We start from the raw sequence: 15,286 nt of genomic DNA, 5'->3' as shown, positions 1-15,286 counted from the left end.
GGAGCTCTCCTGATGCTTACTGACAGCCTCACCCAAGGGCACTCCTCACAGGACGGATGCTCGTCCTTTTTGGTACCACATCTTCAGTGTGAATTCCTTTTGGACCACACTCCCTACGTGAAAGCTGTGATGAAAGTAGAGTTATTTCAGATCATGGAGCCTGTCTGATATGTGGCGTGTGCTGAGTCACCTCTGGAATGCCCTGCCTTCGCTCTTCTAGAGACTTGCTAGGGTTTGGATCTTAAGCCTGTCATGTCTAAAGAAATCTCTAGTTTCTTTATAATATCCTGCTTGAACTTTATACTGAAACATGGGATGGGGGGCATAAACAAATGCCAGGTACAACCAAATGCCTGCCTGACACATTTATACTGGCAAGTACAGACATCCTTGTGGGAATAGATAAAGGTCATTCAAATTGACCTCCAAATTATTTTTTGTAAAGATTAGATCTCTTAAATTTTTTTAATTACATTTGTTATTGATGTGTGTGTGTGTATAGACACAAATGCCAGGACACACACACATATGGAGGTCAGAGGACAACTTGCAGGTGCCAGTTTTCTCCTTCTACCATGTGGGTTCCAGGGATCCAACTCAGGACATAAGGCCTGGTGGCCACTCCTTTACTCACTGAGCCACATTGCCAGCTCGGAATTCTTTTTTTTTTTTTTGGTTTTGGTTTTTCGAGACAGGGTTTCTCTGTGTAGCTTTGTTACCTGTCCTGGATCTCACTCTGTAGACCAGGCTGGCCTTGAAATCACAGAGATCCACCTGGCTCTGCCTCCCCAGTGCTGGAATTCAAGGTGTGCGCCACCACTGCCCAGCAGCTCTGAATTCTTTAAGGCACTAAATATAAGTAATCTTAACTTATATACAGGTAAGAAAAGAATCAGTATGTATGCCTTCAGGTCCCTTCTTCTCAAAGGACATGACAAGGCTTCCTCCTTCCACTTCTAAGACTGACTGGACTTGGTGACAGAATCAGGCAATTTTTTCATTGAGCTGGGAAGAATTTCAAGGTCTAGTTCTCAATCAAAAAAAAAAAAAAAATGTCCTCAGAATATTTTTAGGTGTTTGTCTAATGTTGTAGGGTTAAGACCCAAGGGACAACTAAATACTTTACAAGCCGTAAAAATTGTAAGGCGCTGGCTGTGGCAGCACACAGTTAGAATCCCAGCACTGAGGTCAAGGCAAGAAGACCACAAGTTTAAGACCAGCCTGGGCTACACAGAGAGTCCCTGTGTCAAAATAATAAAAGTATAAGTTATACTATCTTCTGCTCAGATTTTCCCCCAAAACAACACTAAACATGTAAACATAAGCCCAGACTGCAAGCTTCCCTTTCCTGTGCACTGCAAGTTAAGCACATGCTTGAAGGACAAAGGCTGTTAGTTAGTAAAGCTGTGAGCAGCAGGTTAATAGGACTCTGGAACCAACACTTCTGCATACAGAGCATGCGTGGGCAATGAGGAGCCCTGTACCTTCAGTTCCTTAAGCCCCTGCATGTATCTCCCTTCTACATCATGTATCTGGTCCTTCAGGTCATAGATGTCCTGCAGGACATAGGAAGGAACCGTTGCAAAAATATATCTCAGAACTCAAAAGAATCAGATGAAAACACAACTTAGTTTGCTAGAGAAATCCAAATATAAAAATGCAAATACCCCCTACTCCCAAACCACTGCAAGAGGCAAATCCTTCAGATGACAGTGGAACCAGAGAAATCAACCTAGTATCAATACTGTCTTAGCAGTGAATCCTTTGAAAACAGCATTAGAAAATGGGAGCAGGAATATAAATACATATATAGATAAATATATATATGGTAAAAAATGTATATAAATTCCAACATTTTTAAATTATAAGGTTTTTAATTTTATAAATCACAAATATTTTTTAGTATAATATTTCACTTACAACTAGTAAAATACATAGTAAATTAATTGGAAGCAAATTTTATTCTTCATGTATAAGTTTCAAAAACCGAAATACAGTATAAAAACTAAGTCACTTAAAATCACTTAGTTACTGGGCACATTAATTTGGAAGAAAGAGAAGGAAATTAAACACAATGAAAACAATTTCCAATGAGAGTCTATTCAGAGGATGGATACATTTAAGTGATGAGAAGAGCATTTGCTCCAAATGTTTCCATAAATCCTTTTAAAAGAACTGACCAGCTTTTAAATGGAAAATATTATTTCTTGTGTCCAATCATGTCATGTAAAGTCAAGGTGGCGGAAACTGCAACAGGACTCTGGGCGCAGCAATGGCAACAGGACGGACCGTTGGGGACCATCTTGCTCTATGCGTTCCCTGCCTATCTCACTCCGTCTGTGGTAGGTTAGCCAGCCTTGTACTCATCGAATCATTCAGCAGACACTTTACTAGGGCCCATCAGGAGTCAGGCACTAGGACCCAAAAGCTCATCTCCTCTCAGAGGTTTTTCTTTCAAGGGGAAAAAACTAAACAAATGCTAAGTACTACGAAAGAGCTACCTAAGTCCAACACTGGAAGAAGTTGTCTCAGTGTCCTGCTGTCCCATTAGAACGCAACCCCTAAAGGCAAGACTTTTCCTTATTCAAACTCTGTGTCCCCAGCACTTATGCCTGGTCACCAGTTCAAAGGACACTGACATCTTCCAAGGCATAGCTGCACTGCCCTGCCAACTGCCTTCCTCCTCCCGGCCAGCCGGCCGCTGTTCTACACCTCCTCCTGTCTGCTGCCCTGTAATTTCACAGACAGGCGCCTGCCCCAGGCCACAGTCGCCCTCCTCTGGCCACGGGCATGCCCTCCAGGTAAGCCCGAGCTCCTCCTGCCTTAGACACTGCTGTCAGCTGTCCTCTGCTCTCCCTCAACTCTCAGCCTCCCTTTCCACCTGCTCAAGCCAACCCATAGAAACATAAGCATCCTCACTTCTACAAAAAGAGAAGGAAAAGAAGAAAGAAAAAGACGGATACCCTTGGCTCTTCCCTCTCTCCCGACTCACTCTGCCACCCTAGTCCTCGGGCTGCAAACCCCTCCTCAGGGCCAGCGCTCACACCTTCCCCCTGGGGTTTGCACTTGCCCACCTCACTGCTCAGGCCGGGGCCAGCCTCTCCTGCCATCTAATGCTCCCTCAGGACTGTGGCCAGAGTCACTTTTAAGAACTGCTCTCCTATCCAATACAGCACAGCCGTGATTTGTGCCCCTAGATCCCCACCTCCACCCCTCACCCCCACCCCTCCTTCCTTGATCTCCTAAGCTCTGGCAAGTCTTCTGTACCAATAACCTTCAAGTTCTCGGAATCCATTCAAGAGAGACTTCAGCTTCCTTGCTTTATTTTTATTCTCCCTTCAAGACAGCTCTGAACTTGCTTCTCTGAAAAGCCTTTTGCTCTCTCTGTTCCTAGTCCAATTTACATGATGCCTTTCTGAACTAACTTAACTTGTTCTTAGTATTGCTGTATATACTATTAACTGGTTTAACTGGCTCGAATCAGTTTGTCTTTTCAGTGATCTCCTGAAGGCCAAATATGATTGACTGTCTACATGTCCACTGCCAATTGTTCAAAAACGTGAGTGAGTGAGTGAGTGAGTGAGTGAGTGAGTGAGTGAATGATGAATACAGTTGTTCTCACAAGTCTTGACCCAGATAACAGATTCAGCAAATAAGACAGTCAAAATAATTTTTGGTACATCCTCATCTTCCAAATAAAAGGGTTAATGATGGAGATGTAACTAATGGATCCAGTAAACTGTCCACTAGCTCAGCTATTTCTGCTGTCCAAATATTATACTTTACTATGAAATGCTGAGAAACTGTATTTAAGCACCTAATATGAGAACGGCTCAAAAGGTCCCATAGTCTGCTATTCTTTGTAAATCCAAATATTTTCCAATTAAAACATGGCAAGGTCATTCTTGAAGAATTACTTTCATATACTTTACATAACTGTTTGTCATTGGTAGAATCCATTACAATGCCATCACATCTTCAGAAAAGATAACTGAAAAAAAGAATGATCCAATCCCCTTCCTTTCAGCTCTGAAACATCCAAGTGGGATTTTGAGATGTGATAACCATGTTTTTACAGAAACCCTATTTTGTTCCTCCTACGTCACATTAAATGTGAAAAAGCTCCACAAACTACAAAGAAAGCCAGGAGGCTTTGCAAAGGCAGACAAACTGTGGTTTACCCGAAGTTCACTCAATGAGGTATCTGGGTCTATTAAGCTGCTGGTGTCCCCGCTGCCCCGTCTGGATGAGTTCCCGCTTAGAGGTGTCGTTGCTGAGGCAGAATTTCGAGAAGAAGGCTGGAAAAGAGAGAGAATGACACGTTTGCTGTGAAGATTAAACATGGGGCAGAGTGGTAGAAGCAGGTGAGAGCTTCAGATGAACATTCTAACAATGCAGTCGAGAGGTTACCAAGCGCAATTCACATTGGCAATTTAGATTGGTTTGGAGAGAGAAAAAGTATCATTTCATTATCTCAAACACTTTACCAGAATCTAAGATTCCAAGGTAGAAATAATTTTTATAGAAGCTTTTGTATTCGAGGCTTATCTTTGTTACATCCAAACACTACTTGGGTGAGCTCTCAGGCTAATGTAGAGTTGTTTTAGAACAACATTAATTGTTCCTAACTAATGTCTAATTAGCACTTCCCTACCTCAGTTCCTAACACTGCTTAAGCAGCTCATCTCTGCTGAGAAAGATAAACCTATTTGTAGCTAAGAGCAAGAACACTGTATATGGCTATGAATTTAGACTGTTCTCTCTAAACCCCACTCCTGACTAATAAACAGAGGAGATGTGTGCTACCTGGAATACTTGTCAAGAGCCACAGGAAACCACCTGACGTGTAGTTATGAGATAAAGTACAAAATATACACCAGATTTTGAGGGCTTATTGCAGAAAAAGAGTGCACAAAGTGCATCATCACAATCATTTCTAAGTAGAGTACAGTGGTGCAGTACTGTAATGCCAGCAATAGGCTGAGGCAGGAAGTCAAGGTCAGCCTAGGCTACATACCAGGACCCTGACTCAAACATCACCAAACAAAACATCTACATTGATGCTACTTTAAAATGTGTTGGTTATTTGGGTTGAATATTATTTTGCTTTTTCTAGAATGCGGCTTAAATAAAAAATGAAAATTGCATAGGCTTACAATTTTGCATTATAAAATTTAATACAATAGATCATTGCCCCGGCTTCTTAAAAATATGTTTAGAAAATAGAAACTTTACTACAGAGGCACTCCTCTACAGCCGAGTTATCCTACTTTCCTTATAACATAACTTAGCTATAAGGAAAAAACAAAAAACAAAAATCAAAGCTATGGGTTTGTTGGTCCGTTCCTAGATATTTCATTTTCATGTTCAATGGTTTCTCAATATCAATTTTTAGAAAGTGGAACTCAAAGGAGTAGCCAAGAGCTTTAGGGATGACGTCCTGTGAAATAAAGCTCAGGCTTCTCTCTTCCCAGGGCTTTCACATGATCTAAGGCTGGAGGAATCCTGAGGGGTCAACGACAGGAAACAGACGGCGGGAAGAGCAGCTCGATTGGCCAATTGTGCTGGACAAGATGAATGAGTCACAGGAAGTGCAGGGCTGACCTTGAGAGCTCCATCCTATCAAGAATTTTATACTCACTCTTGTGTAATTTTCAGCATACTGTTTGTCCGATTTTTCATCCAACTAGAAAAAAAGAGAGATGAGGATCAAGAAGATGTACAGCATGCTGACTTGTTTCGTGGGGAGACGGGCAGTCTCAATGGGGCTTTCTAAGTTCAGTGATGCGTAGATCAAAAATAAACACATTAAAACTGAAATAAAAGTTATAACAAAATGTCAAGAATTTTTAGTTCATAACCTAAGGAATATAGACCAGAAGCAAGCTGCATAAACTCAAAATTTTAGATTGTTTAGGCTGATTTTTCTCTTCATGGTATTTAATAAATACATTAAAGAAAACTACATACAAACCTCAATATGAGCACTGAAACTGTCAATATAAAAATGTTTTAAACATTAAGACACAAAATGCACACATAAAACTATTGAATGCCCATAGCAGGTTATATACACACATGTTTTCTTACACACATAGCAAACGCAAGCAGTACAAAAAGGTGTAGGAAATCAGCCTTTCTCCCCACCAGGCCCTGCTCTGCCAAGGACAATCGACCCCAAGTCTCTCAAAATCTTAACAGCAATGTCGCAGGCACATTCTCCATCTTCTTTTTCCCTTGCTTCCTCCCCCCCCCCCCCCCGCAAGCCTCAAAGTGTTGAGACTTCTTCATTTCTCCTCATAGCATTTCCTATCCCCGACACTGAGACACTGACCCATTTGTTGTCTGATCTCGATCATGCAATCCTTGCATCTGCATATCCTTTTCTGTACTCAAACAAGGAATAGCACTTAGTGTATACGGCTCAGAATCCACTCCACCCATCTGTACTCACAGGCTTCACTTATTTTGGTATCTCCACAGTGACACATTATCTCAACATGCCACAGTCAGACTAACCTATCTTCTGTTGCTAACTCAGGTTTACCCAGCTTCCCAGACCCGCTTCAAGAAGGAAGGTTCCTTAAAGATCTATTCCAAAATTCTAACTAGAGCTAAGGGAAAAAATTCAGAGGTGGGAAATTTTGCTGGAGGTTAAGCAATTACTAACGGTCCCAGCTGTTTCTGGACATGTTTCATGAACTCCAGCATGCATATTTACTTGCATATACTATGAGCCATAGTGGGAAAAGTGACATAGGAACTTAAAACTAAATGAAAATAAAATATTCCCAGTCCTGGACTCTGAGATCAACCTTCCCAGCCCAATCCAGAAAGGGGATTTTTAAAACCTTCTTTGGTGAATTACTAAAGAGGAAGCATTTCTGCCTTTGCTCAGATGACTTTAACCCAACTTCCTCACATGGAAAAGTTTCTAGCATATTTTTTATTACCCAGTTATCATGTTTAATAAAGACCTTTTACTCAACTAGTACTCCTTTCGGTAATACAAATGCTGGGTTTTGATGTTTCACTTCTTGCTGTAATACTTTCAAAAGGAAATCATTTTAATTTATTTGGATTTACTTAAAAGTAACACAAAATGTATTACAACAAGCAAGCAATGACAGCTGGGATTTTACTATTGCCACTTTCTGCACTAAATGAGGAAGAATTCCTCTCAAGCTGCACTGGTGAAAAGCACTGCCCAGTAGCTAGTGTCGTTCAAAGTAAAGAAGTGTATCTTCATAAACTGCCTTATTTTCTAAGTACTTTCTAATCCTTTTCTGCTAGTAAGTTAATGAGAAAAGAAGTACTCAAAATTAAAATATTCAAGTCCATCTGAAATCCTTCTTCATATCACCTTTCTTATAAAAATGACCCCAAACTCACCCATTTTACTAGACCATCACCTTGGGATAATCTTACATTTCAGAAGCTGCATCACTGAAGCCACCACAACGTTGACTCTATCGTGTTCACTGTATTCTAATAGATCCCAACTGTCGCAACGCAAACTGATCATGCGCCAAACCTCAAGAATCGTTAAGCCAGCATAAAACAGCCATGCCGCAGTCCAATTATGTTGGCTGCAGTGGCTTGGCCAAAGACTCCTTCACTCTCACTTCTGAGGCTGAATCTATAGGGGTGTATTGCAATGACAAGCTAATGTCTATAATGATGACTGAAAGTACCTGACAGATAGATCTTGAAAAGCTTTTTTGAATACAATAAAATTTAATCATGCTTAAGGTATAAAGCATACTCTAAATAAAGTGTTTACAGTGAGGTTTGTTAAATGTATTCACTAGGTCACAATTATCCATTAACTTCTAATAAATGTCCTTCATTTCACATACTTGGGAAAAGAAGTGTTTCAAATTTAGAATTTTTTTCCAGTTGTAGAAATAATCATATATACATACTGAGATATCTTGGTACCTAAGTCTAAACATAGAATGCATCTACATTTCACATTTTATACACATAAGTTAATTTGATATTATAACAACCCAGCTTACACAGCACGATGAAGGTACTCAAAAACTTTTAGATTTTAGAACATAAAGAATTTTGGATTTTTGTATTAAGAATGCTCAAGCTTATAATGACAAGGTTATCTAAAACTTGTTTAATGAAAAACAAACAAAACACAGAAAGTGGATCTGATTCCATAACCATAGAAGGGAAGAGAACAACAGGCTTAATGATTTCTGGAAGTGAATCTGGTTAAGGATTTCTTTCAAAAGACCGGTGCAATGGACAGTAAGCCAGCACACATTTCTTTTCCTTTATTCTACCCTGACCTACAGAGCAAGACTGGAGCTGACAGCATGTGAATCCTGCGTCTTGTAGAACTGGCTGGCTGGCACCTTTTCCAGCACCTCCTGGAGCCAGGATTCTCACTCTGAGCATACAATGGGCCCACAACATGGAAGCTAGAAAGCAGCTTGCAAAGGCAGAGCTGGGGACAGGGACAGATGACCAATATAAATCCCTTTTTCATCTGCTTCAATGAGGTGAACTAAAGCATATGCTTTTTAAATTAGAGAAAGTCACCTGTTTAGAGGACATTATCAGAAAGCAAAATTAATGGTATTTTATAGCTAATTAAAAATGCAAAAGGCAATGGCTTTCAGGCTATGAAATAACAGGAAGACTTTATTTAATAGCCCTGTTCTAAATAATCTTTTGCTTACATTAAAGAGGTATTTAATTCATAGAGGCAGGAAGAGACAAATTGTAACATTCTTCATTTCTATATAATTACTAAAGCAAACTGCCAAGAACGAAATGTACAAATGATACAATCCCTATCATGAACTGTGAGACTAACAGAGAACAAGCTGTCAAGAAAACAGGTGTCTACAGTAAATTCAATTACATCTGTGGGGAAAAGCGGGAACCAATGGACCAGTGAGATGGCTCAGCGGGAACCAATGGACCAGTGAGATGGCTCAGCAGATAAAGGGTTCTTGCCACTGAGCCTCATGACATGTGGTCCCCAGGACCACATAAGAGGAGAAATCCAACTCCTGCAAGCTGTCTCTGACCTACACATGTGCTCCGTGCCATATGCTCACATGAACATACATACACATAAACATAAATGAAAATGCTCTAAAAATTAAAAAGAGGTTACTAAGCAGGTTAATAAAATAGGTTACATCTCAGAATAACTGGGAAACCAGCTTCTAATTTCATAATAGACCAAGTCATTGGTTCAATCCACAGCAAAATGAGATTGCTATATGGCCAGATTTAAGCTAATAATGTGGAATAATTATGACTACAATTAAAATAATTAAGATTTTCGAGGATTAAAATAGTTCAGAACTAGCTACTTCATAAGTGAAGTGCTAATAAAAACCAATCTCTGCATTTCCAAGAAGAACTGCTACCTCTCATCCTCTCCAAAGTGCTGGACCATCAGAATGGGGCTTGTCTGCATGACGCCAAGCCAGTGGGGGAGGGGCTGGAGAGATGAGTTCAGGTCCCAAAGCACATGAAGGGTGGCACCCACAGGTGCCTCCAAGGACACTCTACTTCCACTCAGTCCCCAAGCACCAGGAAGGGTGTCTCAGACCAATCCAGAGTCCACATTCAAACCCCTTCAGCCTCTCTCTGACTACTGAAAATCAGTGGCATTTTACCAAGTCACATTCTTTATTATTCAGCTTTGAAAGTCTAACACTTAATAGACTTATCAAAACAAGAAGGGGGTAAAAAGTAAACCAAAAGCACCTGAATATGGGCCAACTGTGAGCTGGTGTTAGGAAACTATTTATTTCCTTAGGAACAGTAGGTCAGGTATGCATATCAACTACCTGTTAGGAAATGACATGATGTAAATGGACTGGCTCTAAAATAATTCAGAAAAAAAGAACAGTGAAAAAAAATACCAAACAAAATTAGCATGACATTAGGAATCATTGAATATGCTAATGAGTTCTATAAGGGGATTCCACAGGGTAAAAGAAAGAGGGATTGTAAGTACATCTTAACAAATATATTCCAAAATAATTATGTTTCAGGTTAATATGATCAAGTAAATATGTCTAAGGAGTGAATTAAATTCCGAACTTTAAAAATAGCTACTACATAAGCTGTTAGTCACATGTCTGGGATAACACAATGACCCCATGCAATGCACTCACGCTGGTCAAGTCTGAGATGCCGGCGGTGGCGGCGTCATCCACCTCCGAGACAACACTCCCCCTACGACTGCAGCGACTAAAGCAGTCAGCAGCAGAGACCTTCCAGTCAGAGGAAATGAGAAGCTTTAGAAGGCAGAAAGAAGAAACAAACACTAGCTAACTGGGGGCTGTGTGCCCATCTTCATTTGATGTTTGAGAAAGTATCACGAAATGAGGAAACATTTACAATAGAGCTATTCCAAATAGTAAAAAAGAAAAGAGGCACCTAAGTGAAGTCACAGCTCCCTAAAATAAGCTCTCTCATCAGTATCAAGTGCACGTCTATGCTCAGACCATTTTCTGCCTGAGCTCATGACAAGCAAACCTTCCACACTGAAGCACTGGGAACCTTCAGCTGGTGGAGGCAGTGCTCCAGGCCACTATCACATCTCTACTCTATTTTACAACATTATAATTCCTTATAGCTATCAACTCTGGCAGTACTCAGTTTCCACAATAATTTCTTTCTTTTCACTTGTCATGTCAGGAACTGTTGGACAAAATAATGAGGAAGACTAGCCTGGGAAGTCCTTTCTCTTGCTCTCCAAACAGTTGAGCCTCTTCTATCACAAGTCACTGTCTCTGAGGGCTCTCCCAGGGTCACTCACAGATCCTCTACACCTCAAGGTCCTCTCTATCACACTCAACTGCTCTTTTCTTCACACCCTGAGCTGTCTTCCTTGTGTGTTCCTTCCTTCACTACTTTAGTTCTGTCTTTTACTAGGACACAAGCTCTGTGAAGTCAGAGATCTTCCTTGTTTTAACACATCACTCCTAGCACTTACCGCCATGCCATAGACATGACAGGCTCTCCATTAACACCTATCAAATGACTACACCCCACAGACAGGACAGACACTCCATTAACACCTATCAAACTACACCCCACTCATCAGTCACTCTGAACTGAAGCTGTTTGCTTGCCTTGCTTTAAAACTCCTCGCCAAGAAGTGGATTCAGAAACCCATTCACAGGACAAAATAGTTTTAAAAGTACAAAGTCTGCCAAAGGTCAACAAGATCAAGCAATAGTTTTATTCTTTACAACTTGATTATATAGAATATTTATTAGCACCTCCTACCTTACAAGTTTGAAAGGTGTCTTCCAGAGTTACTCACTGAACACAGGTATTAACCTAACCAAGAGGCTCGAGAGCCATTGGCATCTCCACTGGACAGAACCAGTTAATTGACAGGTTGCTGAGGCTGAGGCAAGCCTAGCACCACCACTGTGAAGTCCTACTGCCACTGCTTCCAAGGAGCTTCCAGGTGTTAGGACATTTATTTCTCCTTCAGCCATGAGTATGAGCATTACCTGGATGGCTAAGGGACCACGAATGCTTTAATTAGGAGAATTTATCTCACACAAACATGTGGTGCTCCCTTTATGAGAACTTTGGGTTTATAATCGTCCACATTAATTGAGCTTGCACCTTTTCTGGAAGGAACTGCAGCTTCAAGGCCTCTTTATTCTAGCTCCAAGCTGGCACACAGTCCTCTACTCTAATTTCCACATCAGTTCCTTATAGAGAACAAAAATGCCACTCCACAAAATGTCCGGCTTCATTAAAGAAGAACATGAAACTATTACCAGGTCCACAATGATTAACTGGGAAAATGTCTGAACTAGTGTTTTTAAATCTTGCCATCAACAGCTGACAAAAGTCACAGTCTTACACACAAGCACTATACAATGGTACAAGTGAGACTCTTGCTTTGAAAGGCTCATCTTGAAAAACAAGCAGATAAAATGTGTACATAAAAAAACAGCAAATAAAGTGAAAGTTTTCAATAAATGATTTGTACCTAAGACACATGAGTCTATGCCTCATTACAAAGCAAACTGTTCGCATAAACTGTATTTAAGGAAAACACAAATTTTACTTTGCAGTAAATTTCACATAATCACACACTGTTGTCACTGTAAAAGCTGTATTTGTTTGCATGCAGACCATGCTCACCACACTGTCCCTTCGCCCACGACCGGCACGCTCAGCAGACACAATGCTTGCAGTATCATCATCGATGGACTACAGAAAGTGAAAAAGATTCAGTTTCTATAACGGTCTCACAGACTACAAACACACTGCAAGAGTTTCAGGAGACCACTCTACACAGCATTAATTGGCATGAGCCACTGTGCACCATTAAAGAGATAAGCTGCTATAAGGCATAATGAAGAATCACTAAAAAATCAAGATCTTCCCAAAAGCACAAAGAATAAAGCAAAACTCTCTTTTATTTAAGTTAAACACTGGCAAGGGTATAAGTAAACTAGACAAAATCAGCGAGGGAGGTCATGGTTTTTTAAGACTTGCAGATCTGTAAAGTCCCTTGAGAGATCAATAAATACACTTAGGATTTCAATTTGAGAAAGGAAAAAAAAATTCTAAATGAAATAACATATGTCAAAGAAGTTCCTACCAGCAAAGCCTGAGGCAGTGACTCATTTCCTGGTACTCGTTCCTGTGCAGCTGGCGGTGACAGTACTCAAAGGACCGTGTCCTTCCCGCTCCACTGCGGAACTCACCCTTGGCATTCTAGTTTATCCACATTCTGATGTCACTAAGATGCCATTTTGACATCACTAAGGTAGTCATTCTAAACCCAAATTGCAAATGAAACAGATTCTAGCCAGCACACAAGGACAAGGACCTGAACTGTTGTGTTTTTGAAAATACAAAAATTATCAAAATTTTTTTGCAGGGGGACACTACATTTGACATATTAAAAATATCACCAGGTTTGAAAATTGCCAACTTAAAATTTGAGTATACAGTTGGTTAAGAGTAAACACCTGCCGGGCGGTGGTGGCGCACGCCTTTAATCCCAGCACTCGGGAGGCAGAGCCAGGCGGATCTCTGTGAGTTCGAGGCCAGCCTGGGCTACCAAGTGAGTTCCAGGAAAGGCGCAAAGCTACACATAGAAACCCTGTCTCGAAAAAAAAAAAAAAAAAAAAAGAGTAAACACCTTCTTTTGTAAAAATGGCATTATGCCCTAAATACACCCATGCTAGTTTTTATTAAGTACAAAGGTGGTATCTCTGAGAACTGCCAGTCTGGAGGGTCAAGAACTACAAACATAAATGTAAAAGAAAGCCCACAGAACTTATCTTTTCTCTGATACAAAGTAATCTTAATGATTAGTAATAATTATTAATTTCTCCAGTTTGGGATAATCTGTAAGAATAACAAGATAGTAATAACTAACGCCTAAACACCTAATCAATTGCTTTAGAAATGTAAATGAGTGCAGTCTTTTTAGTTATCAATATGGTCATGTACAGCAAAATTAAAAGGCATATGCTCTGAGTATGGTGACCCACACCTTTAATCCCAGCACTCAGAAGGCAGCGGAGGCAGATGGATCTCTGTGAGTTCGAGACCAATTTAGTCTACAGAGTAAGTTCCAGACTATCTAGAGCTACATAGTGAGACCCAGCCTCAAAAAACAGGAGGCCTGGAAAGATGGCTCAATAGTTAATATCATTTGCTGTTCTTGCAAAGAACCTAGGTTTGGTTCCCAGCAGTCATGATAGCTCACAATCTCCTATATGTACAGTTCCAGATACAATATCCTCTTCTAGTACATGCCTTTGTGGACACAGGCATGTACTTGGTACACACATGTATATGTAAGCAAAACATTTATACACATAAAACAAAAATAATCTATTTTTTAAAATGCATATGCTCTTATATTCTTAACATTTCCTGATAGACAATTTGTCTTACAGATATACTCATGTAAGTACACTGTCTGGGCACGTGTATGGGTGTGCAAGGAAGAGAGAGGCAGAGGCAGAGGCAGGGGCAGAGAGAATGTCGGAATGTTCATCACAAGGCTGGGGAGATGCTGTGCAAGCATGAAGCCTTACTCTGGACTCCCAGCACCCATGTAAAAGCCAGGCGTGGCAGTGTGTGACCGGGGGACAGTGGCTCTCCGAGGTTTGCTGGCCAGCCAGTCTAGCCAAAACAGTGATCTATCTCCAGGTTAAGTGAGACTTTGTCTAAACAAATAAGGTAGAGAGGAGTAACAGCACAGACCCCTGACTCCGACCTCCGACCTCCATATATGCATGCACAGCTCATGTGTACATACAGAAAATGTCTGACCATCACAATCACCATCAATACTAAAATGATTTGTAAAATGGATATCTATGCATTCACTAGCTAGTACACTGCGATTAAAAAGATGTGATGATATGAAACTATCTCAAAGGGAAAATAATTGAAAAGGGGGCACAGCTTAATTGTTTAAAATAATGGTAATAATGGCAAAAAAAAAAAGATGCTATAAATCTGTATGCACTGACACAGAAAGATACCTTAAGAAAACATAGAGGAGTAACACATACTAGAAGGAAGCCATTTGTGGCCAAAATGAAAAGCACTCATACATGTCCAAAACATCTCTGAAAGCATGACTGTGAACAGGTTGCATGTAAGGACTTGCTGGGGAAGTTTCCTCTGGACTTGTTCTTTACAAATATTACTTACCTACAGAAACTGCAAAGTAAACTGTAATGCCCCAGAAAGAGTAGGTAGTGGTGCAGACCAGGCTTTAAACAGGTCTGTTTACTTCTCCCATCACTCCACAGACAGAGGCTGCTAATCAAGGGAAATGGCAGTGCACGGACATACGCAGGGGGAGCCCAGAGCGGCACACCCGACAGGAATGATCAGTACTTAAAAGGCAAAGGGTGTCACAAAAACTTTAAGCTGTCCAGTGGCCTCGGTTCCAGACTCAGTTAAGAAATTACTTGGGTCCACACAAAAACAGTCAGTTAGCACATATTAGTATTTGATTTTTACAGACGTGGGAGCACATAATCCATGCACAAGATGATGAACACACTACTCTGCTCTACAGTGAGAATGCAGAGCAACTAAACACGCCTAAAGTGTGCGGAGAAGCTAGGGAGCTCACCACAGGACTGCTTCGGGAGGAACTTGCTCTCGATGAGTAGTAACTGTATTCAGATGGCTATAAAGTTTCCAAGAAGAAAGAAAGGCTTTACAACAATGGTCAGCTCAGTTTGTCTGCTGGGAATACAGTGACCCTACTCTCAACTTGACTCTGGAGCCC

At 40.7% G+C, this 15,286-nt stretch overlaps 1 protein-coding gene across 23 annotated transcripts in view; it reads right to left on the bottom strand.

Annotated features, from left to right (window-relative positions):
* Nucleotides 1-15,286, bottom strand: part of Lrrfip2 (LRR binding FLII interacting protein 2) — a 120,108-nt gene that overhangs the window by 39,904 nt on the left and 64,918 nt on the right. For 9 of the 23 annotated variants that reach the window (XM_037207971.1, XM_028860035.2, XM_028860038.2 and 6 more), the window contains 6 exons: nucleotides 15,128-15,184; nucleotides 12,157-12,225; nucleotides 10,158-10,256; nucleotides 5,642-5,686; nucleotides 4,182-4,298; nucleotides 1,485-1,556 (listed from right to left, as the gene is read on the bottom strand). In XM_037207971.1, the coding sequence (XP_037063866.1) occupies nucleotides 1,485-1,556; nucleotides 4,182-4,298; nucleotides 5,642-5,686; nucleotides 10,158-10,256; nucleotides 12,157-12,225; nucleotides 15,128-15,184 (459 nt within the window). The remainder of the gene's footprint in view (nucleotides 1-1,484; nucleotides 1,557-4,181; nucleotides 4,299-5,641; nucleotides 5,687-10,157; nucleotides 10,257-12,156; nucleotides 12,226-15,127; nucleotides 15,185-15,286) is intronic. The other 14 variants (XM_037207983.1, XM_037207984.1, XM_037207978.1 and 11 more) reach the window with 4 other exon arrangements.

This window comes from Peromyscus leucopus, chromosome 7 (assembly GCF_004664715.2).
Source record: "Peromyscus leucopus breed LL Stock chromosome 7, UCI_PerLeu_2.1, whole genome shotgun sequence".
In the NCBI taxonomy this organism is placed as follows: domain Eukaryota; kingdom Metazoa; phylum Chordata; class Mammalia; order Rodentia; family Cricetidae; genus Peromyscus; species Peromyscus leucopus.
The sequence above is the reverse complement of the archived record's forward strand: the minus strand, read 5'-3'. Positions and strand labels throughout refer to the sequence as shown.